General features: G+C 42.0%; 1 protein-coding gene across 9 annotated transcripts in view; it reads right to left on the bottom strand.

Annotated features, from left to right (window-relative positions):
- The window catches only part of MARCHF6 (membrane associated ring-CH-type finger 6), a 65,575-nt gene that overhangs the window by 11,504 nt on the left and 30,518 nt on the right, over nucleotides 1–23,553 (bottom strand). For 6 of the 9 annotated variants that reach the window (XR_014790304.1, XM_084850591.1, XM_084850596.1 and 3 more), the window contains 11 exons: nucleotides 22,780–22,860; nucleotides 21,544–21,612; nucleotides 21,367–21,441; nucleotides 20,367–20,501; nucleotides 15,504–15,623; nucleotides 10,995–11,095; nucleotides 10,036–10,173; nucleotides 7,807–8,008; nucleotides 6,252–6,321; nucleotides 4,360–4,541; nucleotides 3,438–3,572 (listed from right to left, as the gene is read on the bottom strand). Coding sequence is in view for 8 of the 9 variants with exons in the window: in XM_084850591.1 (XP_084706717.1) it covers nucleotides 3,438–3,572; nucleotides 4,360–4,541; nucleotides 6,252–6,321; nucleotides 7,807–8,008; nucleotides 10,036–10,173; nucleotides 10,995–11,095; nucleotides 15,504–15,623; nucleotides 20,367–20,501; nucleotides 21,367–21,441; nucleotides 21,544–21,612; nucleotides 22,780–22,860 (1,308 nt within the window). In the remaining variant the exon portion in view is untranslated. The remainder of the gene's footprint in view (nucleotides 1–3,437; nucleotides 3,573–4,359; nucleotides 4,542–6,251; nucleotides 6,322–7,806; nucleotides 8,009–10,035; nucleotides 10,174–10,994; nucleotides 11,096–15,503; nucleotides 15,624–20,366; nucleotides 20,502–21,366; nucleotides 21,442–21,543; nucleotides 21,613–22,779; nucleotides 22,861–23,553) is intronic. The other 3 variants (XM_084850594.1, XM_084850593.1, XM_084850592.1) reach the window with 1 other exon arrangement.

Here is a 23,553-nt window from a genome sequence, read left to right on the forward strand (position 1 = left end):
GCCACTTCTGCCCTCCCCGCCCCACCTCCAGGAATGCCCTGTTTTCACTGCTCCACGCTGCTCTTATGAGAGCGGAGCACAGGGCCGATCAGCCCTGCCTACCAGGCAGCACGGGAGGGAGTGGAGGTCAGTTCTCAGGGAACCAACCTCGGAGTGTGGGCTCCAAAGTCAGTTCCCGGGAACCAACCTATTCTATGGCTGTCTAGCCGCTGACTAGCGGCCACAGGATTGCGCCCTAAAAGGCTTTTCCGAACACTGAATGAAAGGCACTTCTCAAAATAACTAGATATATTAAAAAATCATTTACAAAAATTGGGAATCATCTAACAATGAAGTACGATAGCTAATAAAGTATAGAATAAGATCAAATTGTTCTCAAATAAAGTGCTGGATTTTAGGACAAGGCTCATTTCTTTCAATGTGCAGCCTACTGAAACACATTTTATTACATTTGATCTTCCTCCAAGGATCTCAGGGCAGCATCCATAGTACTCTCTGCACCTCTTTTATCCCAATCACCACCCTGTGAGGTAGGCTAGGTTGTTCTGTGTACAGTTCTGGTCAACACACTTCAGAAAGGATATTGTAGAGTTGGAAAAGGTGCAGAAGAAGGCAACTACAATGATCAAGGGACTGGAACAACTCCTCTACAAGGAAAGGTTACAACAGCTGAGATTGTTGATCTTTGAAAAAAGGTAAGGGGAGACATGATAGAGGTGTACAAAATTATTCATGGTGTTGAGAAGGTAGATAGGGAGACATTTTTTCCCCCCTGTCATAGAACCCATGATCATAACATGAATCTGATTGGTGGAAAATTCAGGAGAGATAAAAGTACTTCTTCAAGCTGAGAATGAGCTAAGGTTAGCAAGGGATGTTAAAAACAACAAAAAGGCTTTCTTCAGCTACGTGCATAGTAAAAGGCAGAGGAAAGAAATGGTGGTTCAGCTATTAAATAAGGATGGCAAAACGATAACAGATGACAAAGAAAAGGCAGAGTTGCTCAATTCCTACTTTGGCTCAGTCTTCTCCCAAAAGAGGGTCTATGACCCCCCTGGCAAAGGCGAAGTACAGGCTGAAGGGGCAGGATTGCAGCTTGAGATCGACAGGCATATGGTCAAGGAACACCTCATTACTTTGAATGAGTTCAAATCTCCAGGGCCAGATGAACTGCATCCTAGAGTCATAAAGGAACTGGCAGAAGAACTCTCAGAACCGCTGTCTATTCTCTTTGAGAAATCATGGTGGACGGGGGAAGTGCCAGATGACTGGAGGAGGGCTAACGTTGTCCCTATCTTCCAAAAGGGTAAAAAGGAGGAACCTGGGAACTACAGACCAGTCAGTCTGACATCAATCCTTGGGAAAATTCTGGAGCAGATCATAAAGCAATCCATCTGGAAGCACCTTGACAACAGTGCTGTGATTACTCGAAGCCAACATGGATTTGTCAAAAACAAGTCCTGCCAGACAAATCTGATCTCATTTTTTGATCAAGTAACCTCCCTTGTAGACCGTGGGAATGCTGTAGACATCATATACCTCGACTTCAGCAAAGCTTTCGACAAAGTGCCCCATGATATCCTGATGAGCAAACTAGCTCAAAGTGGGCTAGATGAAACAACGATCCGGTGGATCCACAGTTGGCTACAGAATCGGACTCAAAGAGTGCTTATCAATGGGACCTTCTCAAGCTGGGGAGAGGTAACGAGTGGGGTACCGCAGGGCTCAGTCCTGGGCCCAGTGCTCTTCACATTTTTATTAATGACTTGGAGGAGGAGGTGCAGGGAATGCTGATCAAATTTGCAGATGACACCAAATTGGGAGGGATAGCTAATACTTTGGAAGATAGAAACAAAATTCAAAGTGATCTTGGTAGACTGGAGTGCTGGGCAGAAAACAACAGAATGACATTTCATAGGGATAAATGCCAAGTTCTGCACCTAGGAAAAAGAAACCAAATGCACAGTTACAAGATGGGGGATACGTGGCTCAACCACACTACAAGCGAGAAGGATCTTGGAATTGTTCTCGATCACAAGCTGAATATGAGCCAACAATGTGATGTGGCTGCAAAAAAGGTAAATGCTATTTTGGGCTGCATTCATAGAAGCATCGCTTCCAAATCCCGGGAAGTACTAGTTCCCCTCCACTCAGCACTGGTTAGGCCTCATCTGGAGTACTGTGTCCAGTTCTGGGCACCACACTTTAAGAAGGATGCAGACAAACTGGAGAGGGTTCAGAGGAGGGCAACAAAGCTGATCAGGGGACTGGAAACAAAGCCCTATGAAGAGAGACTGAAAGAACTGGGCATGTTTAGCCTTGAGAAGAGAAGACTGAGGGGAGATATGATAGCGCTCTTCAAGTACTTGAAAGGTTGTCACAGAGAAGAAGGCCAGGATCTCTTCTTGATCATCCCAGAGTGCAGGACACGGAATAATGGGCTCAAGTTACAGGAAGCCAAATTCCGGCTGAACATCAGGAAAAACTTCCTGACTGTAAGAGCAATACGACAATGGAACCAATTACCTGGGGAGGTGGTGGGCTCTCCCACACTGGAGGCCTTCAAGATGAGGCTGGACAGCCATTTGTCAGGGATGATCTGACTTGGATTCCTGCATTGAGCAGGGGGTTGGACTCGATGGCCTTGTAGGCCCCTTCCAACCCTACTATTCTATGATTCTATGACTCACACAGAACAGAATTAAAACTATGGAATTCACTACCACAAGATGTAATGATGGCTTTAAAGGGGGATTAGACAAATGCATGGAGGATAAGGCTATCAATGGATACTAGTCCTGATGGTTGTACGCTGTTTCCAGTATCAGAGGCAGTATGCCTATGTACACTAGTTTGCTGGGGAACACAAGCAGGTAGGTGCTATTGCCTTTGTGACCTACTTGTGAACTTCCCACAGGCAGCTGCTTGGCCACTGTGTGAACAGAATGCCAGGCCCTTGGCCAAATCCAGCACAGCTCTTCTTCTGTCCTTATGAGAAGTAATGACTGGCCCAAAGGTCACCCAGCAAGCTTTAACCTGGGTATCTCTGATCCTAGTCCAACACATCAACTTAACATGTGCATCAGCAACTCCCAATATTCCTATTCCCATAGCTGTGTTATCTGCCAGCCTTTAAGTGGGCAGAACAAGCGGCTTTATTTAAGCAGGGTCTTTTAGAACCTTGATATTATTGTATATACTGCTGCAGCTTTTTTGCTGGTTGATTTTTATTTCTTAGGCTGAGTTTTTATCTTATTTTGTTTTGGACTGATTTTCTGTAGCTGTGCACTTTTTGTGAAAAAGCAGTGTACGTTACTATAGTTATTTTCATTTACAACAGTGCCCATAACACTAGGGACACATCAATTAGCCAGTACTCTATGACTCAGGGGCCCAAATACCCCAATCACATTTGCAACAAAGAGTGTGTTGCTCACCTGCCACGGGTAGAATAGTGGTGTCTGATCCAAGGGAACTCTCAAAGGAGCAACAATAACCAGCTCAAACAAAAGTCCAAGCAAAAGCGGAACTACACCTGCCAGCAACACAGCAACTATTAATGTCTTCATTATCTAAAGGGAAAAGAAGAGAGCTTCATTTATTGACAGTGCCATAACAAAATTCTTTAACAAAATTCTTTAAAGTGTTTGTGTCTGTACTTATACAGCATTAAAATTAAGGGGAGCGCAGAGACATATCAAAAAGATTATTGAAGTAATAATAAATAGAAGCGGACTTGGAAAGAACCCGATGGATTACCTAGATCAGTAATTTCCAAGACAGAGCTTTTTGGCAAAAACAGGCACCAGTTCAAAGGGAGCAGTGGATACCAGAGTACTCAAGGAATGGAAAGTGTCCTTCTTTTTGTTGACACATTCTAATTCAGGCTAAATCTGAATCAGAGTTCATTAGGGTTTATACCTGGAATCTGTTCTGAATGCCTGAATTCCAGTCCAGAATATGTGGAAACATGAAAAAGGATGGATGTACTTCTGAATATGTGCTGAATGAGGTTCAACACTAAGGAACCTCTGCCAAGCTCAGCACTTCTGGATTACAACTAGGACTGAAGTTCCTAGGCAGCCTTGAGACCTGAAATCTCTCCTTCTAGAAATTAAATGCTAGTTCTGGTCTTTCCTTTCTCTCCACTCTTTCATGCCCAAATCTTTCTTGCCCAAATACTTGAAGACCTTCAGGCTAAAGTTGCTCTTTTAATTATTTTAAAAGAGCATGTAATTTTATTTGTTGCTTTCCTCTCTCCAGGGGAAATGTATTTGTCACAGTTGCAGCCAGCCAAGGGCTTTTTCACCACCTATTAAGTGTTTTCTCCAAAGCAGCATCATTTCCCCAACAACTTACCATGAGGGACCATTCCTTGACTTTCTGAAAAATCACTTGGCGGCCTTGTGGCATCCAAGCAACAAGCACTGTCACAGCCCGAATAGTAAGCCAGCAAACGTACAGCCCACAAGCAGCTGTGTACAGTTCATGGATTTTGGCAGTCCCTGTCCAAAAGGACATCAGCCAACGGCCAGCAAATACTAAAAGCAGAAAGGTTTGTTAATATTTAATGAAACATACACTGCCATACAATCATAAAATGATGCAGCCAGGATCCAAAGGACTGTGAAACACATTCCATAAGCAAAGTAGCATCAGTCTCCCCCTCCCCTTCAACAGCAGTCCCAGACGACAGTTTCAAAATCAGTTTATAAGTATTATTTATAATATAAATATTTATAATATAAAATCAGGGAGATCAGTTGTTCTAAGAAAGAAAGGCCAAAATTACACTACATTATCACAACCCTTTTGTGTGAGCTTAAGCAGCTAGTTAGATCCCAACTAATAATTCAAACAAATTTGATTGTTTTCATCCCAATATTAAATACTTAAACCGCATTACAAAAAGAAAATTAAGTCAACTGATATTTGCAAAACATTTGCCTCACTTCGTACTAACTTCTGAGATGCTATCAAAGTCCTGCCCAGGTTAAAAGTACTGCCAGCTATGAGATCACACAAAGACAGTAAGAACTATTTATACTATTGTGTCCCAGACACGTAGTGCCTTGATTCGTTTTTTCTTCACTAAAGCTGTGTGATGTAATGGTTAGTTGTTAGACCAGGGAGATCTGGGTTCAAATTCCTACTCAGTCACAAAGCCTACTGGGTAACTTAGGGCTAATCACTTAGGGCAGCCTAATCTGCTTCACTTGCAAAAATAATGGAGTGCGGGGGGAGAGCCACATATGCCACCACAAGCTCTTTGGAGGAAGGGCAGGATGAAAATGCAAGTGATCAAGGCAAAGCAGTTGCACAATTTTCATTCTCAAAGATCCATTCATTCTGTGGGCTAAATCAAGATTTTTCTTTACGATCTCCAGTGAAGTTTGTACAAACAAGGTTGAAATGATGTTACGCTTAAATGAGTAATACCGCTTCCCTCCTGCATGAATACTAAGGAACACAAGAGAAGTAACTAGTGTAATCTGATTACGAAAATTGGATATCCCAGCTACTCAAAGCCAATATTATTAGTTAATATAAAATAAGGATTAAGATGAAGGATATAGGCATTGTATTACTCTACCTCTGTAAGAGTTACAACACAGAATTCTGATTTATGAACAGAAAATGTCAATGGGCTAATTCAAAGTAAAATGATTATACTATTTTAGTTACTAGTTGGGAGGCACAGGACAGATAAAATAGCATGTTCAAATGACTATTATTTAGATGTATTCCAAGATTTACGGCTATAAGTATTCATGCAGCCCAATCCTATACATATTTACATGGAAGTTATGTCCCATTGAGTTAAATGGGGCCATTATTCCCAAGTAAGCATACATATGATTGCAGCTTTAAATAACTAGCTGGTCCAATAATAATTCACATTTTGCCTCTCTCATTGTGCGCAGGCTGCAAGGTACACACAACTCTTTTTAAAGACTTGCTAAAAATGTCAACGCATCAACATGATTTTTTTTAGTAAGCTGCAATCCATAACACACAAAGCTAATATGAATTTGTGAGATGCCAGAATAGGTATTATTTTCATTTTTACTGAAATAAAACTGATCTAGACACCGATTTATGAAAAGAGATTAGCATGTTCAAAGTCAATAGAATATATGCTGATTTTTTGCATTGTGTCTTCCTATTTAATTTTGCTGTTCAAGCAATATAAAATTAAAATGAATTCAAGTGTTTTAATAAGAAACAGCTTGCTATTGTGAAATACATACCTGGTAATGTAAGGCAGATAAAACTTGCAATCAGCAGTGTAATACACATGAAAATGATCAACAGAAATATCTGAAATGCACAGAAGCCAAAGTAGGGAATTGATTAATATATTTACAAAGAACAAAGCATTAAATGGTGACATCTAAAAGCAACCTAGGAAACCATTTTATTTTAATTAGAGCTGTCCTATGGATGTCTACTCAAAAGTAAATCCTATTGCATACACTGGAACTTACTCCCAGGTAAGCATGTATAGCAAGGGTAGGAAACCTGGTGCCCTCCAGATGTTTTTGACTAAAACTCTATCAGCCCCAGCCAGCATAACCAAGCAGAGATTATGGAAGTTGTAATCCAAAAGATCAGGAGGACACCTGGTTGCCTACTCCTGGTATATAGGATTGCATAGGTAGGAGACAGCCATCATAAGTATGTGTCTGGAAGTCATTCAAAACATTTTATGACAACACAATAGGATCTTGTGTCCGAACAGGAATAGTCAACGTTTCTAGTTATCTGAATGCCCACATTTAAAGATTTTGGTTTTTTACTCTAAAACCTGGCTACTGCAATCTGAGCATTCAGTTCTTACAGTCAAAAAACTAGTTTTTAAAGAATCAAGCTAACTTTCTACCTAGAGGAGGCCAATTTCTAAGCCTCCACTCAGATGTGCGCGCGCGCGCACACACACACACACACACATCTGGAGGACAGATTGTCTTCAAAGACTATCATAATATTATCTACAGCTGTAGGATTAATACAGAATTTGGATATGCCTCCCAATTTCTACTGTACGAGTCTTCCCTGTGTGAGCATAATTTGACCAAATGGAAAGGAAGGGCTGGATGGGCACAGGGGAGGCGACCCAGACTACCCATTCTCCACAACAGCCAGCTGTGCTGCTTGCTCCTGTGCCTGTGTGCATGTGCCAGGAGGAGGGGTAACAGAAGCAGCTTCATTAATAATGGGGATTCTCCCCCCCCTTTCCCTCTGGAGCCATTTTATTTTTTATTTTTATTTTTACAATGCCGACAAAAGTATATAAAAGCATACAAACAAATAAGACCAAGTATTATCAACACTTAAAACAATACAGAGTATAATCAAATGTATGATGATTATAACAGGGATTCTTCTGCATCTGGGTGAAGCACCCACACAGTGAAGGATCAACGCCCAATACCCACATTTACACATTTTCCTCTTTAACTAAAGGAAAGCCTACTTTCATTTCCTGAGATAGCAGCCCCCACCATAAGCAAATAGTTACGATGCTTAATAGTCATCCTTTTTATCATTGCTCATTTATATTATGCCAATAGATTTCAGACTATTGAGATGAGGGCAAGGAGAAGGAGAAATGGGAGGAAGATATTAAACATTCACAAATAAACTGCCTTTGGAATTTTTTTCCTGCAGGTACTAGAAACAAGCAGAGAATTAATGAACAAGATGCTAATGAATTACGATATGAAGAGAAGACCCTGCTCAGCAGCAGCAGCTAAAGCAGATGAATTATGCTATGTGATTAAAGCGGCATTTAAAACTACCTACCCTGAGTGGAAATTTTAAAGGCCTACGATAAGGCTGAAAACCAACAGGTCCTCCTTGCTGTAATATGGCTTGGTGGGCTGCATGAAGACCTTCTCCCACAACTGGAATGGCATTATTATTGCGAGCAGGCTGGTTATTCGGCTGTTGGTTTGCATTGTTTTCATTCTCCTCCTGGTCTCCAAGTAAGTAAGAATGCAAATCCCTGGAACAAGGTTCAAGAAACTGTTTACCATTCTGCCTATTATAAATGTCTCTATGATACTGCTTAATGAATATACAGACATGATGATATTAAGGGCAATAATAAGCAATATAATATGGACTAATCAATGACACCCTTTCAATCTATTTTTCATCTGCACCAGTTTCTAACATTATATGGTTCTGACTCCAAAGATCTCATTCTGAAACACTGAAAAGAAAAACAACCCTAACCACAGAATCACACTTCTAGAATGGAGATGAAATCCACATGTGGCAAGGAATATGACTGAAGCAAGCAACCCAAGCACATGCCACTCAGGAAAGCAGGATCTTCACCACTGATATCATCATCATGATTGCTGTATCTTCATACTATTTACCTAGTCAAGCTGAAATCCCCCAAGATGCTCTTTAAAAATCATGAGGATTTTTTCTTTCCTTCCTTCTTAAAGAAACTGGTATGCAGAACCTAAATAATTGCACTGAAGTATCTATCTGCAACTCCAGCCTCACATGTTACAATAATACACTAGTATAGCTATCAGTACTTACAACAATCCTTAGAATTGGGCTCTTAACATTTTATTTTGTGTGTGTGTGTGTGTGTGTGTGTGTGTACACACACGCACTTATAAATTATACCTATCTATATAATATATAAAATATAAAAATGATTTCAACAGTAGTTGCAGAACAGTAGCATCCTTATTTTCTATTTAAATTTAAGAGAGGTCATCTTTATTTAACACCCTTCCATTTTGGTTAGCCTTTAGTGGGCCAAGCTGATGCCCAATCTCTTGTGTGCAGGAATTACTTATTCTTTCTATTCTCAGAGATTGCGCAGACTAGCTAAAAGCCTCAGTTGAATTCAAAGCCTCAGAATTCTTGATGTTTTTCTTTAATAAAACTTAAGGAAAATAAGGATGCTGATAACTGATGGGCTTGTGAAAAAGTGGACCATATTTGTTGCATTTTGGAATGCCAAATTTCAAGATGCTACACACCCATTTGAGAGCTGGACTATAAGGCAGGCTGAGCGCCGAAGAATTGATGCTTTCGAACTGTGGTGCTGGAGAAGACTCTTACGAGTCCCCTGGACTACAAGGAGGTCAAATCAGTCCATCCTAAAGGGAAATCAACCCTGAGTGCTCATTGGAAGGACAGATACTGAAGCTGAAGCTCCAATATTTTGGCCACCTAATGCGAAGAGAAAACTCTCTGGAAAAGACCCTGATGCTGGGAAAGACTGAAGGCAAAGGAGAAGGGACGGCAGAGGATGAGATGGCTAGATAGCATCACTGATGCAATGAATATGAACTTGAGCACACTCCGGGAGAGAGCGGAGGACAGGAAGGCCTGGCGTGCTATGGTCCATGGGGTCACGAAGAGTCGGACACGACTGAACGACTGAACAACAACAACAACAACACACCCATTTGTACTTTTCTCTTTATTGTGAACTGCTGCATTTAATAAGCAACCAATGAATTCATATTTATAATAAACTACTTTTAAAAGCTTCATATTGCCTCCCCTCCCCCTCCTCCCAAAAAGAGAGGAGGGGAGGATACTGCCTCAAGGTCTACTGAAGTTCCAGGAAGCAAGCTATAATTAGAGGAGCCATTACTAAGGAGGCTCTGTCCTGAGTACCCCCCAAACTGACTTCCCACACAGTCTGTTGCAAAAATCTCAGTGGTCAGGTCAGACCATGTGGGAGGCAATGAAGATATGCTGGGCCCAGGCTGCTTTAGAGGTAAGAGTGTAGAATAACCAAAACAAAACAATTCATTTTTTGAAAATGAAAAAAAAAAAATATTTTTTATTATGCAAGAAAATATTCTTGCATAATCACAAAACAGATGAAGTGCTAGTTAAGTTGAAGAACTTGCACAGCAGTTAGACTTACACTGTTATACACTGCTATAAACATTTAATTGACAATGTCTAACACTCCATTTAGGTCTGGCCAATAAAAAAGCTTTAGACCGACAAGTTATTTGAGAGGTACTGGTTCTTTCTACTTACAGTAAGTACCCAGCAGTAACAGTCCATGCTCGTACAAGACCCTTCAACCACTGCCGCGTGTGTCCTTGTTCAAGCAAAGCTGGCAATACCACCTGAAGCAAAAGTAGTTCCAGGGAAAGCTCACTCACAGGAGCATCACTGTGGGAATAAAAGCAAGCCCAGATATTATAAACAACTACCCAATTGCGCTGGTGTAAAACTGTCATTGAGGAGGGCATTATTAACCATGTATAGCTAGGTTTTTTTGTATACATTGCTAACTAGTGGCTACATAATTTTGTGGGCCAAATAAAATAATTGTTGCAGCAATACAATTTGAAAAATCAAGTCTACCATCGTCATCAAAAGGACCCAAAATATAGGTGGATCCTTATGATGCATGTTAATCCCATAAATGATACGTTCAACCTTCACAAATGTAGAAACACCTTGGGTTTTAAGAAGAGGCTTTTAATGAAAATATACTGATCTGACTCAGATGTAATGCGAAACTATGAGACTTGTGCTCTCTCCCCTCACGTAGCCACGAGGACATCAAGTATTCATTCTGTTTTCAACTACCTGTGGTTTATCATTATTTCCAACCCTAAAACTGTGGTTAATCTTAGCTATGGTTTAGGGAAACAAGCCAGAATTCCAAACCATAGTTTGAAGTTGGATTGTTTCCATAAACGGTAGTTAAGATTAACTATGGTTAGTTTAAAACTGAAGCAAAAGCTTCCAATATCCTCCTTGGAAGAAGAAGGAGGAGGGGGATGAGGAGCTCATGAGCCCAAGGCTCATTCATGTAATGCTCAGCTATAGTTTAGCACAAGATCCAAACAAAGCCACTGTTTAACAGAAGTTCGCAAATCCACAGGCAGCAGTTCATTTCAAGTAAGTATACAAAATGCATTTGTAGTCAAAGAGTTAGCAAATTATGGAAGACAGAAAATATTTCAGAAAGTAATTCATCTTACCTGTAGAGCATTACATTATATGGAAGAAAATGAGGCAGCAGATATTTAATAATTCGTATAGGAAGCCAAAGCATGAGCAAGACAATTGACCCGAAGACAATCTGCAACAAGTAAGATACTTTGTAAAAGCTTTCCTACCTATGGTCTTAAGATAAGGTCTGTTCATATACTAGCATGATTCATACAGTGGTTTGGAGGATCATGAACAAGACAGGAGCTCCCTCCTCCCCTCTTGTGCATGGCTTCCATTCCAGTTTACACCACTTCTACCCAGGCTGTATGATTCTTGTTGGAAGAACAAATGCCAGCCAGAGCTTACTGATTCAGATGTCATGGCAAGCCATGGTTACCACTGGACAGGAATCAGAAGGGAGTGAACAGTCCTGCAGCTCATTTACAGTCCCCCCGTGGTTTTGAGAATCGTCTGAATGAAGACACTGTCTTGATTATTTATTTTGTCTTTCCGGTTGGCACAAGTGGTCTACTTGCATAAGCAACAATTTCTGAGCCAGCAAAACAGTTTAGCTACAACTCTGATACTGAAGGCATATTTTGAAGGTTCCTTGATCAAAAAAGCTGATGCAGCAGAACTCTCATTTTCTTGGTCACAGTGTAGGGCAGGGGTGGGCAACTTCAGGCCTTCCAGATGTTTTGGTCTACAACTCTCATCAGCCCTAGCCAGCATAGCCAATGATGAGGGATCATGTGAGCTGCAGGCCAAAACATATGGAAGATCACAAGTTGCCCACCCTTGGTGTAGGGAAACTGCTAACAAAAAGTGTAAAAGAGAAAAACAAGCAGCCAAATGTAATGTGTGAAATGGCAACGGTAAGTACCTAAAATGTGGATTATCTAAATGTGGATTATCTAAATCTAATCTAAAATTATGGATTATCTATTTCACAGAACGCCTATGTCAAATTCTTTTTGCACAAAATTTAAAAATGAAGCAAGAATGTTTATTTAGGTTGAATAATTATTTCTGCTTAGAATATATAAGCTCTAAATTTGAGATACATAACAAAACTGAAGCAGTTACATTTTAAACCTTCAGACAAATATGTGAAACCAAAGCACTTCATTAGGAATGTTGCATATATTATTTAAAAAAACAGTAACAAGTGACAGACCCAGTTCACATTTTTGTTCATACCAATTACAACAGAGGGGGAACAGAAATTGTTCCAACTTTCATGCTTCAGTAGCAATGCTTGTGCACCTGGCACTAAAAAACACACATAAGAACATAAGAAGAGCCATGCTGGATCACACCAAGGTGCCATCTAGTCCAGCATTCTGTTCACACAGTGGCCAACCAGCTGGTGACCAAGAAGCCACAAGCAGGACACGAGCAGAACAGCACCCTCTCAACGATGCTCCCCAGCAACTGGTGTACACAGGCTCACTGCTTCTGGTATTGGAGGTAGCACATGGCCATCAAGACTAGTAGCTACTGATAGCCATTTCCTCCAGGAATTTGTCCAACCCCCTTTTAAAGCCATTCAAATTGGTGGCCATCACTACATCCTGTGGTAGCGAATTCCATAGTTTAATTATGTGCTGTGTGAAGAAGTACTTCCTTTTATCTGTCCTGAATCTCCCACCAATCAGCTTCATGGGATGACCCCAGGTTCTAGTATTTTGAGAGAGGGAGAAAAATGTCTCCCTATCCACATTCTTCACACCATGCATAATTGTGTACACCTCTATCATGTCTCCCCTTACCCTCCTTTTTTCCAAGCTAAATAATCCCAGCTGTTGTAACCTTCTCTCATAGAGGAGATGCTACAGCCCCTTGATCATTTTAGTTGCCCTTTTCTGCACTTTTTCCAGTTCTACAATATTTTTTTTTAGATGTGGTGACCAGAACTGGACACAGTATTTGTATAGGGGCAGTATGATATCAGTGTGATATTGAGCTGAAGCTCAAATATTTTGGCCACCTAATGCAAAGAGAATCATGAGAAACGCCGGGTTGGATGAATCACAGGTCAGAATTAAGATTGCCGGGAGAATTATCAACAACCTCCGATACGCAGATGATACCACCCTAATGGCAGAAAGCAAAGAGGATCTCAAGAGCCTCTTGTTGAGGGTGAAAGTGGAGAGTGCAAAAGCTGGTTTGAAACTCAACATTAAAAATAACTAAAATCATAGCATCTGGCCCCATCACTTCCTGGCATATAGAAGGAGAAGAAATGGAAGCAGTGACAGATGTTATTTTCTTGGGCTCCAAGTTCACCGCAGACGGTGACTGTAGCCATGAAATTAAAAGACGCTTGCTCCTTGGGAGGAAAGCTATGGCAAACCTAGACAGCATAGTCAGAAGCAAAGACATCACCTTGCCAACAAAGGTTCATATAATCAAAGTTATGGTTTTCTCAGTAGCAACGTATGGCTGTGAGAGCTGGACTATAAGGAAGGCTGAGTGTCGAAGAATCGATGCTTTTGAACTGTGGTGCTGGAGAAGACTTACGAGTCTCCTGGACTGCAAGGAGGTCAAATCAGTCCATCCTAAAGGAAATCAACCCTGAGTGCTCATTGGAAGGACAGATACTGAAGCTCAAATATTTTGGCCACCTAATGCGAAGAGAAAACTCTCTGGAAAAGACCCTGATCCTGGGAAAGACTGAAGGCAAAAGGAGAAGGGGACGGCAGAGGATGAGATGGCTAGATAGCATCACCGATGCAATGAATATGGACTTGAGCACACTCCGGGAGAGAGCGCAGGACAGGAAGGCCTGGCGTGCTATGGTCCATGGGGTCACGAAGAGTCGGACACAACTTAACGACTGAACAACAACAGAAGTATGATATTGGATTAGTTTTATTCTCAGTTTCTTTTCTAATTATGCTTAACATGGAGTTTGCCTTTTTTACAGCAGCCGCACACTGGGTTGACACCTTCATCGAGCTGTCCACCACAACCCCAAGATTATTTTCCTGGTCTGTCACCAGGCTATACTTGAAGTTGGGATTTTTTGCCCCAACGTGCATCACTTTACACTTGCTTACATTGAACCGTATTTGCCATTTAGATGCCCATTTTCCCAGTTTGGAGAGATCCTTCTGGAGCTCTTCACAATCCCTTCCTATTTTAATCACCCTAAATAATTTGGTGTCATCAGCAAACTTGGCCACTTCCCTGCTCACTCCTGAGTCCAGATAATTTAAGAACAGGTTGAAAACCATTGGACCTAATACAGATCCCTGTGGGACCCCACTATTTACTTCCCTCCGTTGGGGGAATTTACCATTTTATTCTTATTCTCTGCTTTCTCTCCTTTAACCAGTTACTGATCCATAAGAGGACCTCTCCTCTTATTCCATGACTGCTAAGTTTGCTCAGGAGTTGTTGGTGAGGGACTTTGTCAAAAGTCTTTTGGAAGTCTAAGTAAACAATGTCTACTGGATCACCCCTGTCTACATGTTTATTGTCATGCTCAAAGAACTCTAAAAGGTTAGTGAGACAAGACTTACCTTTGTGGAAGCCGTGCTGATTCTTTTTCAGCAGGGCTTGTCCTTCTATACGCTTACTAATTTTATCTTTAATAATGCCTTCAACCAATTTACCCAGAACAGACATTAAGGTAACCGGCCTGGATCCCCTGTAATTTCCTGGATCCCCCCGGATCCCTTTTTGAAAATTGGTGTTACACTGGCCATCTTCCAACCCTCTGGAACAGAGACTGATCTTAGGGACATGTTGCATATTTTGGTCAGAAGCTCAGCAATTTTATATTTGAGTTCTTTGAGAACTCTAGGATGGATACCATCTGGGCCCAGTGATTTATTTGCTTTCAATTTATCAATAAGGTTGAGAACTTCATCTTTCATCACCACTATTTTCCTTAGTTTCTCAAACTCCCTTCCTGAAAACATCAGCTCAGGCACAGATATCTGTCCTTTATCTTCTGCAGTGTAGACAGATGAAAATAATTCATTTAGCTTCTCTGCAATCTCATACACATAACCTTATCAGAAATTAACCATTTTCCTCTTCTGAAGTACAGTGTGCTCCAACATTACAACCTGCATTTTTCATTCTATTGCTGGTGTACCTTCACATTCCTCACTAGCAACCTTAATTCCTCACTAGCTACCTTTTGCTTCCCTCACACTTACTTCCATTCTTACCCACCCCCACATGTTTGATCCTATCTGCTAAACAAAAAATTTGTTAGAAAAAGCTGATTTGGGACAGGATGTTGTCAACTGGGGGCACAGTTAGGATTTTTTTTAACCCAAAGAACCAAATTATCTTGGGACTACATCTGCTTAGAAAATGTTTTGTTTTAATGAGAGGATTATTTATTATGTATGATTGTATGTTTGCCAGTAATTCAAGTGATCATAGGATAAGTTCTCTTCCCCAGAAAAAATAACCTACACACTCACTTCTGAATAACATTTAAATTATTATTTTCCTGGTCTATGGACTACTTTTCCTAGGCCTTAAAGTCTTTCCTGGTAGCAGAATATGGATAGAAACTGGAAATATGCCCTTACCACTGATAAAATAAACCTCCTGAGATGTCTATAAATAGGCAAGTGAATCATTTCTTGAACTGGATTAAAGTCTGGATCATTTAAATTCCTCAGAAACCAAAGGACGCCAGGTCTCAGGACCTGAAAAGGAAAATTAACTCTTGAAAGGAAAGTGTAAACAGGTTGATATTTGAATGATAAAACATTATTTTTTCCAATAATTTAATATTTATTTTAGAAACCTGAACGTCTTCCCATTGATTTTCAATATGGCCTACAGGCAGGCCTTGCCCAAAACATTTTGCTGCATGCAGTAAAGAAGATGACACCCCCTCTTCCCATTCCATATACAGACACCAACTGGACTGGCAGCTGAATCAAGTGAGCTATTTTTGCATACTGACTAAAGTGAAATTGCTGGGGGGAGAATTACTTTCCAGCGGATCGATAGATGGAATTTGAGACAATATACTGAAGGAGGGGGGGGAATCATAGGGTTGGAAGGGGCCTATAAGACCATCGAGTCCAACCCCCTGCTCAAGTGTAGAAGGAGGTGCTGAATTGTGTCCAACAGGATCAAAAACTGGTAGGGATTTTGATAAGGGGGACTGAAGGCATAATATCTTCAGGGAACCATATTTTGGGAGGTGATGAGGGTCTGAGTACAGGGTATTATGGCAGTGGAGCAGACATGTGAGCAGGGTATGTGTACCACTGATCACAGCCACTTAGATCAGTGGGGAGATTGGGAATGTGCTGCAGGCTCTTGTGCTCCCTCCTTCCCATTCATGCCATGAATTCCCCCCTCCCTTCCATGGCTTGCTGAACACATTTCTCTCCACTCGCCAGTGGTACACCAACGGCAGAGTGCAGATGGTTTGTATATGCAGAAATACATAGAAGGCTCATATCCAGCTCCCAGGAGCAAGAATCATGCCCCACAGTCTACTGTGCAATGTATTTTCTTCCACAGCGGGCCATGGTACAGCAAGACTTTGCTGATTGACTTTGCAGCTTTATCTGTGGGGTTAGCTGTTTCTCCAACAAAAAATTGTTATGTGCCTGGGAGAGAGGGTATGGGGCCAAATCGGGAGACTCGAGGGGGGCCCAATTAGTGTGCTTACGGATCAAGGGAGATATGGTATTGGGAGGAGGGCTACCCAATTTAGGGGAACATGGCCCAGAGAGTTAATGGCTCTGTCATATTCCGCCCTCCCCTCACCTGCAGGCAGCCTGCCCTCAAGCCTCCAGATGCTGCTGTTAAATGCCAAATCGGTTCAGAATAAGATCTCCCTTATCCATGATTTAATAGTGGATGAGGCGGCCGATCTGGCATGCGTAACTGAGACCTGGGTGGGTGAGGAAGGAGGAGTTGGTCTCTCTCTCAACTCTGCCCATCAGGGTACTTGGGTCAACATCAGGGTAGGCTTGAGGGCCCGGGAGGGGGGGGCTGCTGTGGTCTATAGGAGCTCCATCTCCCTCTGCAGGCTCCCTGCTCATGTGATTACTGGTCTGGTGTGTTTGCACCTTGTGCTGGACCAGCAGGACAGACTGGGGATTCTGTTAGTGTACCGCCCACCCTGTTGCTCAACAGAATCCCTAGCTGAGCTGACAGAGGTGGTCTCAGGTGCATTGTTGAGATCTCTCAGACTATTGGTTCTGGGGGATCGCAACATTCATGCTGAGGGCACCTTGTCAGGTGCCCTCAGCTCAACAACCATGGGAATGTCCCAATATGTCATTGGCCCAATGCGTATAGCAAGGCATATGCTAGACTTGGTTTTCTCAACTGGACAGGGAGATGGTGATCTGAAAGAGGGGGCCTTTGCTTCAGTCCCTCTGTCATGGTCAGATCATTGCCTGCTGAGTTTAGACTTATGGCAGCTTTTGCCCTCTGCAATGGTGGAGGACATATTAAGATGGTCCTCCCACAGAGGCTAATGGATTCAGATGGTTTCCAGAGGTCTCTGGGGAGCTTTCCAGCTGATATGGCTGGCTCTCATGCCAAAACCCTGATTGATCTGTGGAATGCAGAAATGACCCGGACAGTTGACATGATTGCTCCTGAGCGCCCTCTCCTAAGTAGAGCTCATACAGCTCCATGGTATACCCCAGAGCTGAGAGCAATGAAACAAAATAGGAGATGGCTTGAGTACAGATGGAGAAGAACTCCTAGTGGGTGCAATTGAACTCTGGTGTCTGCCTATGGTAAGGTACACACGGGGCAGTGAGGGCGGCAAAGAAACATTTTGCTGCCTCCATTCAGTCTTCCATATGCCACCCAGAGGAACTTTTCAGGATCACCTGTGGCCTATTACATGCTGGCCCTAAGGAGACTGTAGACCCATCTGAGGCTCGCTGTAATTCACTTGCTAGGCACTTCTAGGATAAAATCTCCTGCATCCACCGGACTTAGAATCCAGTCTTACAGCAGGTGAATCTGGTGAGGTGTCCAGAGCACGGCCTTGTCCAGCTTTCTTGGATGAGTTTCAGTTGGTACAGCTCAAGGATGCTGACAAGGTGATTGAGCTGATTCATGGAACCACTTCTGTATTAGATCCTTGCCCCTCTTGGCTTATAAAAACTGGCAGGGAAGGAAAACTGGCTGGGCCAGGAAGGTGACAAATGTCTCCTTGTGAGAGGGAGTGGTCCTGGGCTGCCTCAAAGAAGCAGTGGTGAGACCACTCCTAAAGAAACCCTCCCTGGACCTGGAAAATCTTAATAATTTTAGGCCAGCGGCAAATGTTCCTTTCCTGGGCAAGGTTCCTGAGTGGGTGGTTGCCAACCAGCTCCAGACACTCTTGGATGAGACTGATTATCTAGATCCATTTCAGTCAACGTTCAGGCCAGATTTGGGCACGGAAACAGCCTTGGTCACCATCTTTGATGACCTATGTCAGGAGAGAGACAGGGGGAGTGTGACCTTGTTGATCCTCCTTGATCTTTCAGTGGCTTTCAATACCATTGACCATGGTATCCTAAGGGATGACTGTCTGAGCTGGGAGTGGGAGGCACTGTACTGCAGTGGTTTCGCTCCTACTTGGAGGGTCAGCTCCAGAAGGTGGTACTTGAGGAATATTGTTCGGCCCCATGGATTCTCCAGTATGGGGTTCCACAGGGATCAGTTCTGTCCCCCATGTTATTCAACATCTACATGAAACCATTGAGTGCAGACATCCAAAGTTTTGGAGTATGTTGTCATCAGTATGCTGATGACATGCAGTTCTATTTCTCCTTTTCATCTTCTTCAGGTGAGGATGTGGATGTGCTAAGTTGGTGCCTGGCAGCAACAACAGACTGGATGAGGGTTACTATACTGAAACTCAATCCAGACAAGACTGAGATGCTGTTAGTGGGTGGTTCTCCTGACTGGATGGAGGGTGCTCAACCTGTTCTGGATGGCATTGCACTCCCCCTGAAGGCACAGGTTTGCAGCTTGGGGGTCGTCCTGGAGCCATCTTTGTCACCTGAGGCTCAAGTAGCCTCAGTGGCATGGTGTGCCTTCTACCAACTTCGGCTGATGACCCAGCTATGCCCCTATCTGGACAGGGATAACCTGGCTTCAGTTATCTATGCTCTGGTAACCTCCAAGTTAGATTACTGCAATGTGCTCTACGTGGGGCTGCCTTTGAAGATGGCTCAGGAGCTCCAGCTTGTGCAAAATGCGGCAGCCAGACTGATAACAGGGACCAGAAGGTCTGAACATATATAGGTCTGGCTCCCTATATACTTCTGAGCCCAATTCAAAGTGCTGGTTTTGACCTATAAAGCCCTATATGGCCCAGGACCACAGTACCTGACAGAACGTCTCTCCTGGCACGAACCGAACCACACGCTACACTCTGCATCTAAGGCCTCTTCCAGGAGGCTCGGAGTATGGCAACAAGGGAGAGGGCCTTCTCGGGGTGGCTCCTCATTTGTGGAATAATCTCACTGACAAGGCCCACCTGGCACCAACATGGTAATCTTTTCAGCGCCAGGTTAAAACTGCCCTCTTCTCTCAGGCATTTGGCAGCATATAATGAGTCTCTTGACTGTCTCTGGCTGATTGTTTTGTTTTAAATATCTGTTGCTGTTGTGTTGTTTGTTCTATGTTATTATGTGAATGGTTTTATATTTTATATAATGTATTTTAATGGTTTTTAATTTTTGTAAACCGCCCAGAGACCTTCGGCTATGGGGCAATATAGAAATACAATAAATGAATGAAATGAATGAAGACACAGTTCCCTTCAGCTGCCCATCCAGCAGCCAGATCTATTGCCTGTCCTCACATACAATTTATGCCCTTTTGAAACTCGTATAAAATTCACTGGCTCTGCTGAGACAGAAACTCCATTTGGTTCCTCTTCTCCCTGAACGGCTTCCATTCCAGCTAATCATTATATGAACTCCTATATAACTTTTAAGAACTGGTCCCTGAGGTTCCTTGTTTTCCTCTTCCCTCCTCATCCCCTTTTCTTTCTGTGTCATGTCTTTTTAGACTGGAAGCCTACAGGCAAGGACTTTTAAAATGTATTTTATATAAGCTGCTCTGGGAACCTTTTTGTCTGAAGAGCCGGGTAAAAATTTGTTAAATAATTAAATCTGCAATTGCAGCAACCATGTTCCTGTTCTCTAGTATACTGCAATACGATAAGCATATATATTTAAAGCCAGCACACCTTGCAATTCAGTATTATGCTCCATCCCTAACCATTTGTTGTGGAAATGATACAGCTGACACCTAAAAAGTAGTTTCCAAATTAAAGTAACATATTTCAAAGGCTAGTAGACATAGCTTTATGCAAAAAAAAAAAAAAACAAATGAGAGAAAAGTTAACCATTCAACACCCACAGTTTTTCAGTGTGCTTTCAGGAAATCATACTCTAGTCAATGCTTACCTCTCTCAGCAAGAGTATGAAGGATGCAAAGTAGAAGACATATACCATTCCCACTAGCCAGTGTAAGAACATTGTAGTGCCAGGGGCAGACTGAAAGCTCAACTCTCTGTCCTTCAAAGTAGCATCAAACATTTCCTATGAAAAAGGTAATACAGGAAACAGACATGTTTTTCCACTGTTGATTCAAGTAAAATCGCATCAGCTTTTACACTTACAAAACAATGAAGTTTAGTCATCATGAAAAAACACTGAGCCCCTTCCCAAGTCCTTATGTAATAAAGACACCCAGTGCTCTGTAAAAGGATTTTGTAGAACACTGATATAAAACCATCTTTTTCAGCACAGGACTGTAGATTTTAAAATGAATTGTCTTTAGTACAAGGACATTAAGAAATAATCCTCCATCTTCCATTGTGTAGAGAAAATCAGGTTGTCAACAAATCAAGCTAATCCTTGCTTAAAGGGTTTTATAGGCCTTAGGGTGCAATCCTATGCCCTTCTAAAGGCCTTACGGTGTAATCCTACAAGTTTAGTCAGAAAAAGTCCTACAACTCCCAGCAATCTCCAGCCAGCCCTGGAATTTTTTTCTCTCTAAACATGCATAGTATTGCACCCTTAATCTCTTACTAGTCAGAACATACTTGTGCACAGCGATGCATTATTTTTTTTCCATTTTACCAATATAAGCAACCCTCCTCTTTATTGGTTGTTCCTTTTAAAACAGGGGTGGGCCATGCCTGGGAGCTGCACCCAAACCCCACTGCCAAAATTGCTGCCAAATTTGCTGCAGGGGCAAAAAACAAAGCAATTTTGCCTGGGTGCCTTGTTTCCTTGAAAAATCACTGTCATTTTTGCTGCTGCGCCTGAAAATTCAGCAGCAGCAGGGGCTACAAAAATGGCAGGGGGAGGGGGCTGCATGCAGTCCACAAGCTACATGTTGCCCACCCCTTCTTTAGAACGTAGTATAAAACAGTTGTCCCCCAATAAATACGAATCTTACCAAAGAACATATGTCCAGCCACCAGCCACAGATGAGAGGGAAAACACCTATTTCTACCACCACTAACAATGACACCTGCAGCAGGAAAAAGACAAAGGTTTTGTTTTGTACATGTAGAACAACTATTGAATATGGCTTCATTTTAGTAAACGTACTTGCTTTTAAAGACTAGAGTACCTTAACAACTATATAGCACACTCCAAGCAAGCGACGTGATCTCTGAAATTTTACAAGTGCGGCCAAGCCCTATATAATATGGTCAAGGAAATGCAAATACTCCTTAGTGAAATGTTGTTTTGTGGCAATAGGGTAGGAGAAGTTCATAGGAAAAAGTATCAGCTAACAGGAAGTTTGTAAGCAGGAAATCAGTTGAAAAGAAAGTATTTTTTTAACACTGCGGTGATACATTTGCCTGTGTGATGCTTCTAAAAGGGGATAGGACATTTGGGGACATTTAAATACTGGGGAAGCTACATTTACTCAAGCTTTAAATCACAACGTAAGGTTCTCAAATCTACTTGTCAATTCAGCCATTTAGTTGCAAGCTAAGTGAGAACCCCACACAAATAGATGCTAGAAGGATAGGTAAGGAGAAAGGACTCTGTTTTCAAAGCACAGCAGGATATATTGCAATCTCAGACCTAGAAACAGGTTTTGTTAAATGAATCGATTAGCATGTAACTGTAGACTCACAGCCTTATCACATAAAAGTTTATTTGAAAGTAAATCCTATTGAGTTAAAGTAAATGCACACAGAATTGCAGCAGTAGAACACTGTTTCTTCTCAGCAGGAAGCTAATTTTCAATTATCTAGTGATACAGATTAAGCACAGTTTAACAGATATTCCCTGTAAACACATATGGCCAGTGCAAATATAATGCTGGGGATCCCTTCACTACCATTAAGAAATCAGGAATGGGCAACAGGAATGCACACTTCCTCCACCCAGACTTTCCTCTCTCTGCAGCAAGTTTTCTCCCACCCTTAACTGTTACATCAACACCAACGTTACCCACGGTTAAAGCTAACAAGAGTTCCTTCTCTACCAATATTTGAAACCAGGATTTGAAACTGGTGTAAAAGCTTTCCTAAGAGTGCATGCTGGTAAGTGTAATGGTGGTTACTGCTGGTGCCAATGTAACAAATGTAGTTAAGGCCAACTGGGGAAGAGCAGAAGGAATTTGTGCTTTAACAAGAAGGAGCTGGATGGAGCAATCCTGCAGCCTCATCCTAACATCTTAAGGGCAACTAAGAGATTCCCAATGGTGTGTCTGTACCATCTGCACACAGGTTTTCCTCAACAGGGATAAAAAAAGAAAAATCCTGCTAAGTCTTAGAACAATGTACTTATAGTGACCATTCATAAATCAAATACTGAATAAAATAGCAAGTCGGTACTTATGAAAGGATACATGACAAACAATTAATGAGACTGCCAGCAGGACATAGCCAACTATTGTTGTGATTAGGCCTTCAAAGTGAGATGCCTGAACCTGAAAAAAACAGAAAAACATGGACTGTTTACTCCTTGGGGCACAAATCTGTGTTTGTTGCTTATAAAGCTGAGTCAAGTACCATGTATATTGATGGCACTGTATACATCAATATTAGAATTTCCTATTACATTTTTATTTCATTCCTAAATAGTCCGGGTACATTTTAATACCACTTATGACTGCCAAATGTATTGCTGCTTGCAAAACATCTTCATTATTAAGTCACAGACCATCCAAATATTTCATTAATTTACTTAGCTAAACACTACATACATATTAAACTACCATGGATCAATCACAAATTTAAACAGAGATCTATGAAGGATTAACAAAATCCCAACATACACAGATAGTGCAATCCTAAAGCCCGGAGTGAGCACCTTCACCAGCAGAGAGCACTGCCAGAAAGGGGGGACTCTGTCTGCCCTGGAGGTCCCTTTCCACCCATGAATGGAAAGGCACTACTGACAGTTCTTCCACTGGCAGTAGCAAGCATAAGGTTTTGAAACAGGGTGCTGGACCAACTGCATCTAAAACCCCATGGATCCCCCCAAAGGGCCCCAGGAACTGGGCCCTTAGCTATGCCAGCCTGGAGCTGGTGCAGCAAAATCCCCCTCATTGCTTGCAATGGAGGGAGATGCTTAAAAACCTTGCTCCACCAGGGAAAAAAGAAAACTCCACATCACCTTA

This window comes from Heloderma suspectum, chromosome 4, assembly GCF_057233095.1.
Source record: "Heloderma suspectum isolate Gila_16-S chromosome 4, 16-S_ref, whole genome shotgun sequence".
NCBI classification, from domain to species: domain Eukaryota; kingdom Metazoa; phylum Chordata; class Lepidosauria; order Squamata; family Helodermatidae; genus Heloderma; species Heloderma suspectum.